The sequence below is a fragment of the Myodes glareolus genome, chromosome 9 (genome assembly GCF_982192425.1).
Source record: "Myodes glareolus chromosome 9, mMyoGla1.1, whole genome shotgun sequence".
Classification (NCBI taxonomy): domain Eukaryota; kingdom Metazoa; phylum Chordata; class Mammalia; order Rodentia; family Cricetidae; genus Myodes; species Myodes glareolus.
In genome coordinates this window covers 64478027-64493099 of record NC_142034.1, presented here as the reverse complement: position 1 = coordinate 64493099, position 15073 = coordinate 64478027, and the positions used below count along the sequence as shown (strand labels likewise).

At 45.8% G+C, this 15073-nt stretch overlaps 1 protein-coding gene across 9 annotated transcripts in view; it reads left to right on the top strand.

Annotated features, from left to right (window-relative positions):
* Mprip (myosin phosphatase Rho interacting protein) overlaps positions 1 to 15073 on the top strand; it is a 124895-nt gene that overhangs the window by 85784 nt on the left and 24038 nt on the right. For 7 of the 9 annotated variants that reach the window (XM_048448065.3, XM_048448066.3, XM_048448063.3 and 4 more), the window contains exons 8-13: positions 659 to 800; positions 1506 to 1613; positions 3368 to 3424; positions 4356 to 4424; positions 9440 to 9529; positions 11853 to 11962. In XM_048448065.3, coding sequence (XP_048304022.1) covers positions 659 to 800; positions 1506 to 1613; positions 3368 to 3424; positions 4356 to 4424; positions 9440 to 9529; positions 11853 to 11962 — 576 coding nt within the window. The remainder of the gene's footprint in view (positions 1 to 658; positions 801 to 1505; positions 1614 to 3367; positions 3425 to 4355; positions 4425 to 9439; positions 9530 to 11852; positions 11963 to 15073) is intronic. The other 2 variants (XM_085695003.2, XM_048448062.3) reach the window with 1 other exon arrangement.

Here is a 15073-nt window from a genome sequence, read left to right as displayed (position 1 = left end):
ATGATTTGAATTTTAAAAGCAGTCTTTTTTTTCTGTTCATTCATTTCCCAGCCTTGTTTTCTTTCAGGTCTTGCCCTCTCCACCCTCTGCTGTGTCACTGTGGCGTTCGCGCCATCTCCACCTGCTTCGCTTCCATCTCAGCTCCGTCGTCTCAGCCGCAGACCACCTGATGAGGCCGCTGGCCTTTCACATGAAATCAACTGCTTTGTTTTGTTTTGATTTTGATTCCTTTTAATGTTAGCAGAAACTGTTAATTCACGGGCCTTTATCTTGTTAAATTTTGAGCACCCCATGTGGGGTGCAGTGTGTGCGGAGTGGTTAACGTTTATTGTGTCTGACTCAGGGAGGGTACCATGGTACCATGCAGTCCAGTGGTGGGGCAGGGCCAGTGCAGGCCCCTTGTGGAAGGGTTCTGTTGCTGCTCCAGCCCACCATGAAGGGGGGAACAAATGAAACTCAAGTAGACCGAATCTGTACCCAAAGTCCTATCAGTACTTTGTGAAGGGTGCCTCACATGGCAGCAGGAAGGCTAGCACTGGAGCCTAGTGAGGTAGGCCAGGTGTGTAAGGTGACTACAGGACCCCTACTGGACTTGAGACCTAGCCCACCTTGGAAACAGGGAGACTCTGGTTTAGCAGCTTCATGTCCTCTTTTGTAGGAGGTCCCAGGTAATTGAGAAATTTGAGGCCTTGGACATTGAAAAGGCAGAGCACATGGAAACCAACATGCTGATTATGACCACTCCATCAAGTGACACTCGTCAGGGCCGCAGTGAGAAACGGGCCATCCCTAGAAAGCGGGTGAGCTCCAGTGTGGGCTAAGTGGGGCCTTTGGCAGCATGGCTTGGGTCTGGGGAACACACTGTCCTACGTGCTCTGAGTCCTATGCTTACCAGGGACATATTTCTTCTGGGTCTCCACTCTTCGTTCTCCTCCAGTTAGCCTCTTGAGCACCAGCCTGTCTTCCACATCTCTCCCTCCTGCAGCATCAGCCTTCTGTGCCACAGGATGCTTCAGTGAGTTTTAGATCCCAGGTGTAACTAGCACAGTTTCTTCCCACTGAGGCCACAGGGGACAAATATGACACCTTTCCTTGTTTTGTTTTTGGAATGACAAGTGTACCATCATTCTCTGCTTGGCCCACAAGGTCCATCAGACCTCATCTGTCCTCCTCCCAGACTCCTCCAGCCTCTTGCCCACCTGCCTCTTCTGTGGCCTGCTGTACCCAAGTCCTTCTTTCCAGTTTCTTTGTTGCTCACGAAATGCCTGCTGTCTTCTTCTGTAACCTGAGAAGCTGCAAAATTGGGTAGGGCCAGGACATTGATGACCAGAAAAGGCTGCTCCACTGACCCAAGTGTGCCAGGACATGGGTCGTCCCAGAATCTGCTGTGGGGCCTAGACAGAGCACTGCCCTGCTCAAGGAGGGATGAACTACCCAACATGTTGCCCCTATGCCTACCCAAACTGCCCTGGGCCATACTGATGGGTGGCTGCTCTCTGCCACAGGACTTTGCCAGTGAAGCCCCCACAGCTTCTCTCTCAGATGCTTGTCCCCTGTCTCCACACCGAAGAGCCAAGTCATTGGACAGGAGGTCCACAGAATCCTCCATGACGGTGAGCCCAGGCTTCGTGCCAAGTTCTCTGGAGATCTGTGCTACTACCACTGCTGCTTCTGGCCACTCTGGGCCACTGTCCATTTATGTCTATATGTCCACACCGGTCCTCCCTCTGTACCACCCTCATGCCTGTGAGTGCCCTACTGGTCTGCAACCCATTGGAAACTGACCATTCTTCCCATCCTGGGCCCAACAGAACTGGGGGCGATGTGGCACCCTGAGTAGCACATGGAAGTCTCTGTGCACGGGAGGCGGCTGGGCCAATGCAGGTGTAAAGCCCAAACTTGACTTCTGATGTCCTGCTTTTGGTGTTTGTTTTTGTTGGCACTTTGGAACAGGAGCAACACTGTCCTGACAGTTTGTCCCGTTTGAGAGTATGTACAGGAGTGAAGCTGCAGACAAAGTTCGGCCTGGTTTCTCAACAGTCTACAGCCTCCCCGGAGACAAGGCACACTCACCAGCTCTCATTCCCCAGGCAGAGCAGTTTCTCTGTCAACTCAGCTGGTAGCTACTTTTCCTGGCAGCTACCAGAGGCCCAGGGAGAAAAGACCCACAGGGACCAACCTCCACCATTCCCTGAGGCAGGCACAACAGCAGTGACAACCACAGCAGAAAGTTTAAGAGTCTCTCATAGATCCGCAGCTCAGCAGGGGAAGCCAGAAAGACAGTGAGCAGGCCTGCATCCCAAGTCTCATGAAGCAGCAACAACTGTGCACACCTAAAAGGGATCTCATTTTGTACAGGTCTCTGTGCTGGGGCATCCTAAAATATCTCCATTTCTGTTGATACTTCAAACATTTCTTGTAGAAGGAAGAATTCAAACAGTTCTTGTAGAAGGGTTACAGCAAGGCTCCACAGAGGGATGCCTCATCTACCATGGTCTGTTGGGGCAAGGCAGGAGTCTACTATGGCCTCTCCACAATGGAGCAGGAACTCCCAGGATGCCTGTCCTTATTGTTGTCATTTCTCTGGATCACTCCCTGTCCTTGGAGTAGTAAGAGACATCAAAGCCAGTTTCTGATGAGGACAGCTGTGGAAGACCTAAGCGCTGGGGACCACAGAAGGGGTGGCTGGGGTCTTCAAAGCCTTGCCTTCCAGGTGTATAATGTAGCAGATGAGAACTAGTCCCCAGCAGAATGCAGGCTGCTCTTAAGTAGAGCCAGCATCCACTCGGGTCTGCTGGTAGTCCCTGACCTACCTTCCTGTATAGTCCCTGACCTACCTTCCTAACTTCAATAAGACTGAAGTTCCTCCTGAAAATTGGACAAGGTTGCTGCTACTGCTTTCTCCACCCCAGGCGTGGTCTGCCTCTCAGCCTTCTGGCCTTCAGTCCTTCTGCAGCCTCCGCGGGAGCTTTTGGATTCCCCTTTCAGCTGTTACTGCAGGTGTCCCCCTGTACATTCAGTGCCTGGGAACTCTCCACTGGGGCCTGTTCTGTGCCCCAAGGCAGGGTGCACACAAGCCCTGGATAAGCTGGAATAGAGATCTCAGAGCAACCAGGCAGCCTGTGTTCCTGTGCCTAAGTTAAATGAGGCTGTCCTCTCTCCCCTTGTCCCTCAACTCCCTCCTCAGGGACATATGCCTCTGGGCAGCGATGTTGGGGCAAAAGAGTGGGCAGGCTTATCTGGTAGGTGGTAAAAACTGTTTCTGGTGCTACTTCATCTAGATGAAAACAACCCGGTTGGACATGGTTTGTCCATCACTGGGGACCCATGGTGGTTTCCCTTGAGCTATTCTTTTTTTCTTCCTCAGCCTGACCTACTGAATTTCAAGAAAGGCTGGCTAACCAAGCAGTATGAGGATGGCCAGGTGAGTGTGTGTAAGTGCTGAGGCCTGGAGGACTGGGGAACAGGTGTAAGTCCCAGCTTGTCTTGTCCCTGGCAGGGTCTTTGAGAATTGATTCATGTCCTTGGCCTACGGACATCTATAGTACTAGCTCCTAAAAGTTCTTAAGAGTCTAGGTTTTCCCAGAGGCAAGAACAACCAGCGTATGACTACGGGCTAGCTTGAGTATCCATACAAGGCAGCCATATGGGCAATCACATGGGGCTGCAAAATCCTTGTGTTTGAAAAAACCAGCTCAGTTTTAGGGGTGCCATTAGGTCCTGAGAATTGTGAATATTATCAAGTCCAAACAAGAAGAGCCATTTGCAAGCCCCACTTTGACCTGGAGCATATTGGGTCCTTGCCTTAGAGGCCTCTACTATCTTAGCTCCTTTTTGCCTTTGGAGACTATGCCAAAGCATCCCCTCTTTCTCCTTCTTCCACCATATCAAATGCCCTTGGCCTTACCTGAAGACTCAAGTTCCCTTTCTCAGAGTGAAGATTGGGACTTTAGCAGGTTAGTTTGTACCTGCTGACACAGTGGGGCTCACACATCTGGTCTATCAGCCAAGTGGTTGTGCCTCTCAACACCCTTTTCACAGCCACCTTTCTGTGTGATAGACCCAGCAGAACTGTCTGCAGCCTCTGAAGTTAGGATGAAGGACTGCAAAGCACCAGTCACCTACTACACCATGGGCACAGAGCTGGCTGAGACCCACAATTCTCCACTGCCTCATTGCTGGAGTGCATCTTAACCAGGGCCTCCCTGAGGTCATGAGCGCATGGCTGCCTGCCAGAATAGTCATCTGTTTGTTGCCTGCTTTACCTGTGCTCTCCAGAGTGCCTAGATTTAGCTGGGGTCAAGGAGGGGCATCAGGTATGTTGCAGAATAGTTGGATGTTTTTCTCTCCTTTAGTGGAAGAAACACTGGTTTGTCCTGGCCGATCAGAGCCTGAGATACTACAGGGATTCCGTGGCTGAGGAGGTGAGAAAACTACAAGGCAAAACTGATATCTAAATATACAGGGCTAAAATGTATCTGAAAAGGTGGCCTATTGCCTCGGGTGTCAGAGTCTCAGTGCATGCAGTTGATTCAGCTTTGATAGCAGAACTGTTTCCCACTACAGACACTGTGGTCATCCTCTGAGGCCTTGAATTGGTTTTCTTGGTGTAGTGGCTTTTGGTCAGTCTCTTTTCTGTATTCTTTCAAGAACAATGAAGTAGGACTGGAGTGATAGCTCAGCTGTTAGGAGAATTTGTTCTTATAAAGGACCTGGTTTGGTTTCTAGCACCCACATAGTAGGTCACAACCATCTGTAACTCCAGTTCTAGGGATCTGATGCCTTCTTCTGACCTTCAGACTTCAGGTGCACATGTTACACACTGGCATACACGCATGCAAATAAATACTCATACAAATAAATCCAAAGAATAAATAAAACAATTAAATTAGTACTCAGGGTGAAGTCAGGTCTAGTTTTGTCTTTGGATTTTAGCAAAAGGGTTGTGGTAAATTCAGTCACTGGACAAATTAACTTAGATCTTGTTCTACCTTGTTGTGGTAGAGAGGCTTACATTAAAAAATTATTTTCTGTGTGTGTTAGGGCATAGGGGAAAACACTGTGCCATAGGACAATAGTGGATGCCATAGGACAACTTGTGGGAGTCAGTTCTCTCCTTCTACCATGTTGGTCCTAGGGATGGACTTGGCAGCAGGCGCTTTTATCTGATGAGTCATTTCCCTACCACCCCTGGAACAACAACTAGAAGGGGTGCTTTTCTTCACCTACCAAAATGTCTTTTGAACAACCTGACAAATCTGTGTTCTGATTTTTCCCTGCTAACTTTATCTGGCATCCTTCAGAAACACCCATCCATCTTCAAGAATCTCACATTTGCCATTCTATGCTTGTATAATAGAAAAAGGAAAAGAATCTCTTGGGCTGGTTTGTATATTTAAATTCTTGTCATTAGTCTCCATGGCCTATGGAGGAAGGCTGTTGGTGAGCTAAGCAGATCCAGTTTGTGGACATGGTAAGCTTTGAGCAAAGGGTAACTAGTACTCCAAACTGGATGGTTTGGGGTGGGGGGTGGTTTGGTTTGGTTTGGTTTGTCGAGACAGGGTTTCTGTGGGAAGTCCTTACTGTCCTCACTGTAGAACAGACTGGCTTCGAACTCACAGAGATCCGCCTGACTCTGCCTCCCAAGTGGTGGGATTAAAGGTGTATGCCATTGCCCAGCTTAAAACTTTATGTTGTCAGAGGCTGCTTGTTCGTTTCCCTGCCACCCAGACTCCAGAGATAATTACCCAGAAATCTGTATTAATTGCAGTATTGTTTGGCCAGTAGCTTAAGTGCCTTTCTAGCTAGCTGTTATATTTTAAATTAACACATTCCTGTTAATTTATATTTTACCACAAGGGTTGTGGCCTACCAGCAAGGTTCCAACTAGCAGCTTGCATCTTTCTCCTGTCGGCTCCATGGTCTCTCATTGACTCCGCCTACTCTCCTCTTTCTGCTCGAAACTCCCATCTTGCCCTATTCTGCTAAGCCACTGGCCAAAACAGCTTTATTCATTAACCAATAAAAGCAAAACATAGATAGAAGGACTTCCCACACCAACTTTGTTTTTATTGTGCGCAGATGTGCTGCAGCATGGATAACTGAGGTCAACTTGTAGGATTTAGTTCTGTCCTACCAAGTAGATTGAAGCCTTGAACTCAGGTCATCATCAGGCTTGGTCATAAGCACCTTTACCTGCCGAAATACCAGCCTCTAGAGTAGGATGTATTGTGAGAGTCAATATTGTGCTACTAACAGAACTGTGTTGACATAACACTGATTACACAGAAGCAGAATTAAATAAAACAAACAATGCCTTGGCAATAGGCCAAAGTCAAATTGTACCAACAGTCAGTGGGCCTGGCCTGTATTATTACTTTACAGTCAATGATGTTTAAAAACAACAAAATAGGCCATTTATTTGTTCATTTATTTGGCTATTTATTTATTTATGACTTTATATATAAGTATATATTTGGATTTTGTTGGGTTTTTTGTTTTGTATTTGTTTATTTGTTTTGATTTTTCGAGATAGGGTTTCTCTGTGTAACTAGCCTAGCCGTTCTGGAACTCGCCCTGTAGACCAGGCTGGCCTTGAACTCACAGAGATCCACTTGCCTCTGCCTCCCAAATGCTGGGATAAAGGCATGTGCCACCACCGCCCAGCTATATTTTACATTTTTATTTATTACATTTTTATTATTATTTTATTTTTGGTTTTTCAAGACAGGGTTTTCTGTGTATAGTCCTGGCTATCCTGGAACTCACTCTGTAGACCAAGCTGATCTCGAACTCACAGAGATCCTCCTACCTCTGCCTTCCAAGTGCTGGATTAAAGATGAGTGCTTGATATTTTTAAGTTGCAACCTTTGAAGGCCTCATCTCTTTAGTATTCTTTTTAAACTTTTGTTACTACGTGTGTGTGTGTGTCTGTGGTTTGTGTGTGTGTGTGTGTGTGTGTGTGTGTGTGTGTGTGTGTGTGTGTATGATCTGTGTGGGGGTGCACACATGCCACAGCTCTCTTGTAGACATCATAGGATAACTGTGAAGTCAGCTCTTCCCTGCTCTAAATCTGGGGATGGAACTTGTACCATCAGGCTTGTGTGGGAAGCACCTTTACTGAGCATCCCTTGCTATCCTGTTTTTATTGTTCTTTAAATGGGAAGTGTCTGCCAGTCACTCAACTGCTTGCAAAACTTTACGGAAGCATATCTGTACAATTAACCACTTATTTGTAGAAACAGCTGACAGATAAGCTCTGATCACTTGATTTTGAGGGTTTGGCAGGCATTTTCATGAAACTAAACCAGAAATTTATCCCTTCTAGGACAGTTTGTTGCCAATTATGATAGAGTTTGAGCTTTCAACAACAACAACAACAAAAAAAAAAAAACAATTGGGCTAGAGAGATGGGTCAACAGTTAAGAGAACTTGCTGCTCTTGCAGAGGACTACATGAGTGTTCGCAACTGCCTATACCTATAGTTCCAAGAGGTCCAGTGATACTTACTGGTGGGCACTGCTCACCTATGGTATACTTACAGGCATTCAAATAAAATATTCACGCATATAAAAATATTTTCAAAGAAATACCTAGTCTGGACACAATTATGCATATCTGTCTGTAGTATCTGCCACTCAAGACACTGATGCAGGGAGGTCACATGACCCAAGAATTTGAGACCAGCCTAGGCAGTGTACAGAGTCCTAGTATCAAGAAAAGAAAATGAGAATTTTGGCAGGTTCATATTCATAATCTCAACAGCTTCTCTTTATCTGCAAGCTCTGCTGATGAAATAAGCAGTGATTTAACATTTTGCTTCTGCAGAATGAATTGTGAGGTTTCTGTCCTGCCCGGTTTCCACAGTCCTTAAGTCCCAAAGAAACATACAGAGGTCTACATTAATCATAAATTGATTGGTCTAGTAGCTCAGGCTTCTTATTAACTCTTATAACTTATATTAGCCCATAATTCTTGTCTGTGTCAACCACGTGGCTTGGTACCTTTTTCGTCTAGGCAGTCACATCTTGTTTGCTCTGTGTCTGGGTGATGACTGCAGACAGACTATTTCCTCTTCCCAGAATTCTCATTGCTCTGCCTCTACTTCCTGCCTGGCTACTGGCCAACCAGCGTTTATTTAAAATACAAATGATGGTACAGACCATTGTCCCACAGCAATTTGAAAGCTATGCATAGCTTAATATTTTCTGTGACCAATATTTAATGTTACAGAACATGATTGGCAAAAGAGATGTTGAAAGGGTAGAACTGTCGATTTCAGTGTTACCAGCACAGAATATTCACTGATAGGACTGCAGATTCCACATTGCAGTTAAGCTTTGAGATGGGACTTCATCGTGAAAGACCAGCTAGTTCCTTGAAAATTCTTCCTTTCCTGTCTCTGTTTGACCACTCTGTCCTCACTCATGCTGGCCAGAATAAACACAGAAAACTGAATGGAGGCATACAATAATCCAGCATCCTCCCCAACATGTAGGAGACCTGCAGAGATGAACATGGCCACGCTAACCAGGGGTTCTTAGTCATACTTTGATTTTTCACTTATTTTAATGTTAGCATGAAAGAGGTTTAATATGTAGCTCAAACTAACTTGAAACACACAGCCCTCCTCCCCAACCACCCAAGTGCTCAAACTGTAGATGTGGACCACCACCCTCAACTTTTATTAAGATTTCCTTAAGTGAATACATAATGTTTAAAATCTCTAATTTTTGATACAGAAAATATCATTAATAGGTGAGTTTCACTTATACAAGTGTGTTTTAGTTTACTTTTTGCTGTAATAAACACCAAAACACCTACAGCAATCTAGGGAGGAAAGGGTTTATTATGTTACAGTCTATAGTCCATCACAAAGGGAAGTTGGGTCAGAAACTGGAGGTAGGAACTGAAGCAGAGACTTGAAAAACATTGCTTATTGACTTATTCTCTGGCTTACACTGCTTGTTTTTGTTTTTTTGTTTTGTTTTGTTTTGTTTTATACTTGTTTTCCAAGATTACCTTCAGGGGATCAGTGGACTAGGCCATTCCATACCAGTCAAGAAAACATTCCACAAACTTGCCTATAAGCAATCTGATAAGGAAATACTTCAAGGTTCTCTCTTCCAGATGAGATGACTTGGTTTATGTCAAGTTAACATAAATCCAGCCAGCACAGAGAATCTTCTTACTTTTTAAGCATGTAGAAGAATTTTAGAGATGGATAGTTAGGAGACACTGGTGTGGAATTTCTTTGGCCAGACATACAGGGAAATGGTGGTATAGATATCCCAAGGGAGGGGACTTGGATGTGGCAGTTGTAGAATAATTGGCTAAGGACTGGCCCTGTAAGGCACTCAGTGGAAGACATCACTCATAGAAATGTGCTGATTTGGGCATCCTTTCTTCCTGAATTTCTCCCTACCCTTTTTCTCTGCAGGCAGCTGACCTAGATGGAGAAATAGACTTGTCCACCTGTTATGATGTCACCGAGTATCCAGTCCAGAGAAACTATGGCTTTCAGATTCATGTGAGTGTGGGGATGGATAGAGTTGACCAGCAGGGTTATATCTTAACATGTGTGATGAGCATTCAGTCTTTCCTGTTAGCATGAAGTCTCTATCCTGTGGCTACTGACCTATACTCCTGATACATAATGTGGGCAAAAAGATGGGTTTCTTCATCTTTCTTTCCAAGGTTTTTGAAAGGCTTTGCTCCAGAAATGGCTCTTTTTCTTTTATTTTTAATGTTGGAGTATAGGACCACTGGAAGGATGAAGAGTATGGGGAGTAAAAGATTAAGGGCTGCCTAGAATCAGGTTAAGGAATTTCTAGGACATTTGCCATCTACAGTGAGGCTTCACATTTGTTACAGTCAACTGGGTTTCTCTCCTTTTATTTGGCATCCATCTCTAAGCCTAGGCTCATGGTTGGTGTTTGTTCTTTCTGATACAGGAGTCTGCTCCTCACACCATCTTATCACTGTCACTGCCAAGTGAGGGGTCCTAGGCTGACCACAAGTTTTTTCTAGTCATCCAGAATTCTGGGCTTGTAAGACATGTCTAAGGAGCAAGACAAAGCCAGCCCCTCCTTTGGGGCAAACCTTTGTTTTCCCTCACCAAAACCTTTGAAGCGATGGCAGGTAGAACAGGCTCTAGGATTTGAGTTCTAGCTCAAGGCTAGAAGTCTGGTGGGTTCACTGGGGCAAAGATCTTTATTGTTTGGGAACTCAACTTATTGCTGACTTAAAGGCTGTCTCAAACCCACTAAAGTTGGGACCAATCCACACCCCTAAAGGCCAGGAGGAGCCTAGCACCCATTTCTGGGCAGCTTGACCATGACTCTACTGCATGTACTGGGTATCTGGGGAAGGACCCATAGCTGTTCCCATGACCTGGCTCTTTGCTGCCCAGCTACAGTATTCTGTTCCTGTTCCCTTTGGAGGAGATAGAACATTTCTGGAGTCTGAATGTTGAGATGAACCTCTTATTCAATGAGAGTCCTGACTCTTTCCGCATCTTCATTTTGATTACCAGATATCTCAAGACAATACTTGCATAGTCTGAGAACTCTGCTTTCTCCCCACATTAGCTGGGGCCAGTGGTGGACTTGGTTTCCTACCCTGAGGGTTTAGAAGAGGGTGCCAGTGCAGAGGCTAGGTGATGGGTAAAACCTGAGAATGTTTGTCAGGGCAAATATTGTCTTAAGGTGTGGAAAGCACTGACTGTTGACACCAGAAATGTGCCTTAGTTAGTAAAATATGTATGGGAGAACTTGCATGAGGGAAGGGGGCAATTAGAAGGAAGACCAAAGGGAGATAGTAGTTGTGTTGGGCAAGTAAAGAAAGAGGGGCTGAAGATGCCAGGGAGGAACTTTGAGTGAGATAAGACCTGAGAGCTCCTGAAACCCATAGTGTGTTGGAGGGTTCCATATACACTACTCACAGACTTCACAGTAGAGATGGATCCTCTGCAGTCCTAGCCAGTAGAGGGTTTGGGGAAATGATGGGTCTTTTGAGAGCATGGACTAGGCAAGAAAGCTCACCAGCAAATCTGAGGCCCGACCCTAAAAGCACCTGCATCAAGGGTTGAATGGCTAGCTAAGAATGTGAATGGAGCCCCATGCGGCTGTGTACACCATGGCTGTATTGCGTGAAGGGGAGTGAGCCAGGTGTGTGACAGCCCACCATGGAGGGAGAGATTGGGTCACAGCACAATGCCCCCCCCATATGTCGTTTGTGGTATTACAACCCATGCCCATACCATTACCTGTCCCCAACCTGTATTGGTTTCATTCTCCTAAGCTGATTTGCTGGTATGCTACTGACAGATTCCTTTTTCCCGTCTGCTTGCAGTGTCCTCACTGTGAACAGATTCATCCTGACCCCTGCCCAGCCAGTGATGCCCTGTCCCTTCATCACCTTTCCTCTGCCACTACCTTGATTCTCATCACCTAGATGGTGACAGGAGTGGTGTGGCACATCTTGCTGCCCTTTTAGAGCAGCTAGAGACCCCAGGCAGTCCCTTTGTCACATTGTACACCTATATTGTGGCTGTAGGATGCTGGGCCTCACCACCATGCTCCCTGTTCCCAGCTAGTTCTGTGTTCTTATCCCTGGGGCTAGCAGAGCTTCTTGAGAAAAGGGACACGTGTGATCATCTATTTGTCTGCAGGCTGCTGCTATTGCATAATTGTGTACTGCCTTGTCTAGGGGACACTCAGCTCATCACTCTCCCAGAGTGTGGCCCTATTAGTCTTCCTGTCTCAAGCAGATCATATCACTCCTAGGAACGTCACCTAGTCTAGTTCTTTTTCCTGTGGGCTGACCACTGATGGTTAGTATTTTTTGTGTAGACCAAGAAGGGTGAGTTCACCCTGTCAGCCATGACATCTGGCATACGACGGAACTGGATCCAGACCATTATGAAACATGTGCTCCCAGCATCTGTCCCAGATGTGACCAGGTAAGATGGAGGTCTTGCTAATTGCCATTCCCTGATGCCTGAGCCCAGCTACACCACAAAATGAATTTCTTTCCTCCTTCTGGCCCGTTGTCCACTGGTTACATTTGTCCCCTGTGATTCTTTGTTTTCTGCCTCTCCTGGCCTGCTGGCCTGGTCAGCCACACAGGTCACCCTCATGCCTATCCTCAGCATGGACATCCTTGTCAACAGAGTTCAGCCCTCAGGATGGGTTCAGACTCCAATATGGGCCTTTTCTCTGGTAGGGTTCCCTGGCTGGGTGGGAGCAGCCCGAGCTGCTCCTCCGTTTTGCACTGTAGTTTTGTACTTCCTTGAGAGTCCTTTTACCGCACTCCTGCATCTGTTTGGGTTTTTGTCTAATCATGAGAAACTTCTGAGACTGTAGATCCTAAAGCCCACATTTGAAAACTCTGTTCTCTTCTGTGTTTACATGCTGTAGTGTATATTCCTCAGAACATGCTACATGCCTCTTCTTCTTGCTCTGAAGATTCCAACTCTACCAATGTTCATCTTCAGGACAGCAGAGATGCTCTATGTGTGCCAAGTTTTACTCTCTCCTTTATCCAGGTTTCATCTTGAGTACCTTGCGTCTCTCTTGGTTCATGTTGCTGCCAAGTGTAGTTTTGGTATCAGAGGTTTGGGTGTATGGTGGTTAAAGGGTGCTGGCCTGTGGCAGCATTAGCTATACCTATACTTGCTTCAAACTTTTGCTTCATTCTGGCTGGTTCTATTTCTTTTTGAATAAGAAGGAAAGGAAGCCTAAACTCTTTTCCTCAGCCCCCTTTCCTACATCTGTTATATGTTCATTTCTTCACTTGTTGGCAATATATACTGATTTTTGCTTTTATAGGACTAGTAGATCCTGAAGACCTGCTTTTATATAGGAAATAGTCCTCTGCCATCTTTCAAGAAAAGATGGTTTCTTGTGCTAGGAAGCTGGAGAGATGGTTCAATAGCTAAGAGCACTGGCTGTTCTTTCAGAGGACCGGGTTCAGTTCCCAACACTCACATGGTGGCTCAGTGTCAGGAGATCCTGCACCCTTTTCTGGCCTCCACAGGCAGTGCATGCAGATGATACATGAACGTACATGCAGGCAAAATACCTATACACATAAAAGAAAATTAAATTAGAAATTTTTGCCAGGCAGTGGTGGCACATACCTTTAATCCCAGCACTCAGAAGACAGAGGCAGGTATATCTCTGTGAGTTCGAGGCCAGCCTGGTCTACAAAGGGAGTTCCAGGACAGCCACACATAGAACCTGTCTCAAAAAAAAAAAAATTATAAAGAACTGTTGGCAAATGAGCAGTGCCCCACCCCCTACCTCCATAGCTCCTCTAGTCAAGAAAAGAGTCTACAGTACAAGGTCCTGAAGCAAAGAGTAAAGGGCACTTGAGCTGCCCTACACAGGCAACGGGCAGATGGGGGGCATGACTGAAGGAAATCAATGTTGGGGTGTCCAGGGCAGATGCCAAGAATGCTCATATATGCATGTTTATGCTGTGCTCCATGGAAGGACTGAGGCCCAGGTTATGAATGTAGAAACCTGGTGCTTCTCTCTCTTCCATACTATTGTCTTCTAGAATCTGTATTACAGTTTACTGTGTCAAGCCTCCACACCCATTTGCTTTTAGCCTATGTTGTTCTGTTTGACTCATAATGATGAAACATGATTTGTAACTACAAGACCTCCTGAAGGTTTTAGAAGCAAGGACAGCAGTATCAGCGCTGCAAGCTTTGCCCTGCTTCTCTTCTCATTTCTGTCATGTTGCCTGTAGTGAGAACATCTCATAGTACTACAAGACTTTGGGGTTGAGGGAGGGTCCCTGTTCCCAAGTGTCAATTTCAATTTCCCATATAGACCGAGACTTCACCAATTTTCTCATGATTTGAAAAGCTCAGCTAGGGGTGACTTTGGTTTGGTTTTCCCTACACCAAGATCTTGCTGTATAGCCCAGGTTGGCCTCCCACTCATTCCTCCTACTTCAGCCTCCCAAGTGCTGGGTTACAGGCGTGTGCATGATGCACCTCATTTTTAAAAAATAGATTGTTGTGAGTTGCCATGTGAATGCTGGAAATCAAGCCAGGTCCTCAGCAAGAGCAGCATGTGCTCTTAACCGCTGTACCATCAATCCAGTCTCTTCTAGCACATTTTTATTTGCATGTTTGTTTGATCTTACACTGAACCCTTGCTGATCCTACTGTTCTTAAAGCACTTGATGTTTGTTTAAATGCTTGTATTTATTAGTGTGTTTGTGTGAAGGAGGAAGGGAAGGAAGGAAGTGGGGTTTTGTCACTGCACACATGTAGACATCAGAGGATAACTTTGCTTGTTTGTTTTCAACATTTATTTTGTGTGTACACATGCATTTTCTGTTGAGCACATATGGAGGTTAGAAAATACGTCGTAGGAGTTAGTTTTCTCCTTCTATCACATGGGTTCCAGGGAGAACTGGACTGGGCTTTGTGACAAGTATCCCTACCCACTGAGCCATCTCACTGGCCCAAGCACTTAGATTCTTACTGTTTGCTTCCAAGACATGTGATCCAAGGGTAATGAGAATCATTTTCTCTTTTGTTTGATGTCCCTTTGACAATCTCCTTGTTGGTCCTAGTATAAATGCAAGTACTCCCTTGCTCTTCCTCCTTGGGCCCTCCTATCACCAGCTCACTTCAGTCCTGTTAAGGTTTGGACAAGACCTGGGCCATCTAGCAATCACTGGAACCTATACTCTCAGTAAGTCCACTCAGCCTCTTGCCATGTTACCAGAGGTGATGTCCTGACATCCTCTCCTGCTGAAATGGAGGCCTTTCCAGAAATCTTCCTTGGGGAAGATTGGGAAAAGGTAGATAATCTTCAAACTAGCCAACTCCTTCCCTGTTATCATTGAGTAGGTTGAGGCACTAGCAGACTTGATCTGCATGACTGTGTCCCTAGTCACCTCCTTCCTCAAATTGGTGGGTACTATGCTACCTTCTCCCTGGTGGTGTGGGCTTCTGGCTAACCGAGTCACTGATAGTCTGACCACAGATAGTCTCAGTGTCAGTCTTTCATGCCTGGAGCCGGAGTGAGATCTTTAGTTAGAGATGATG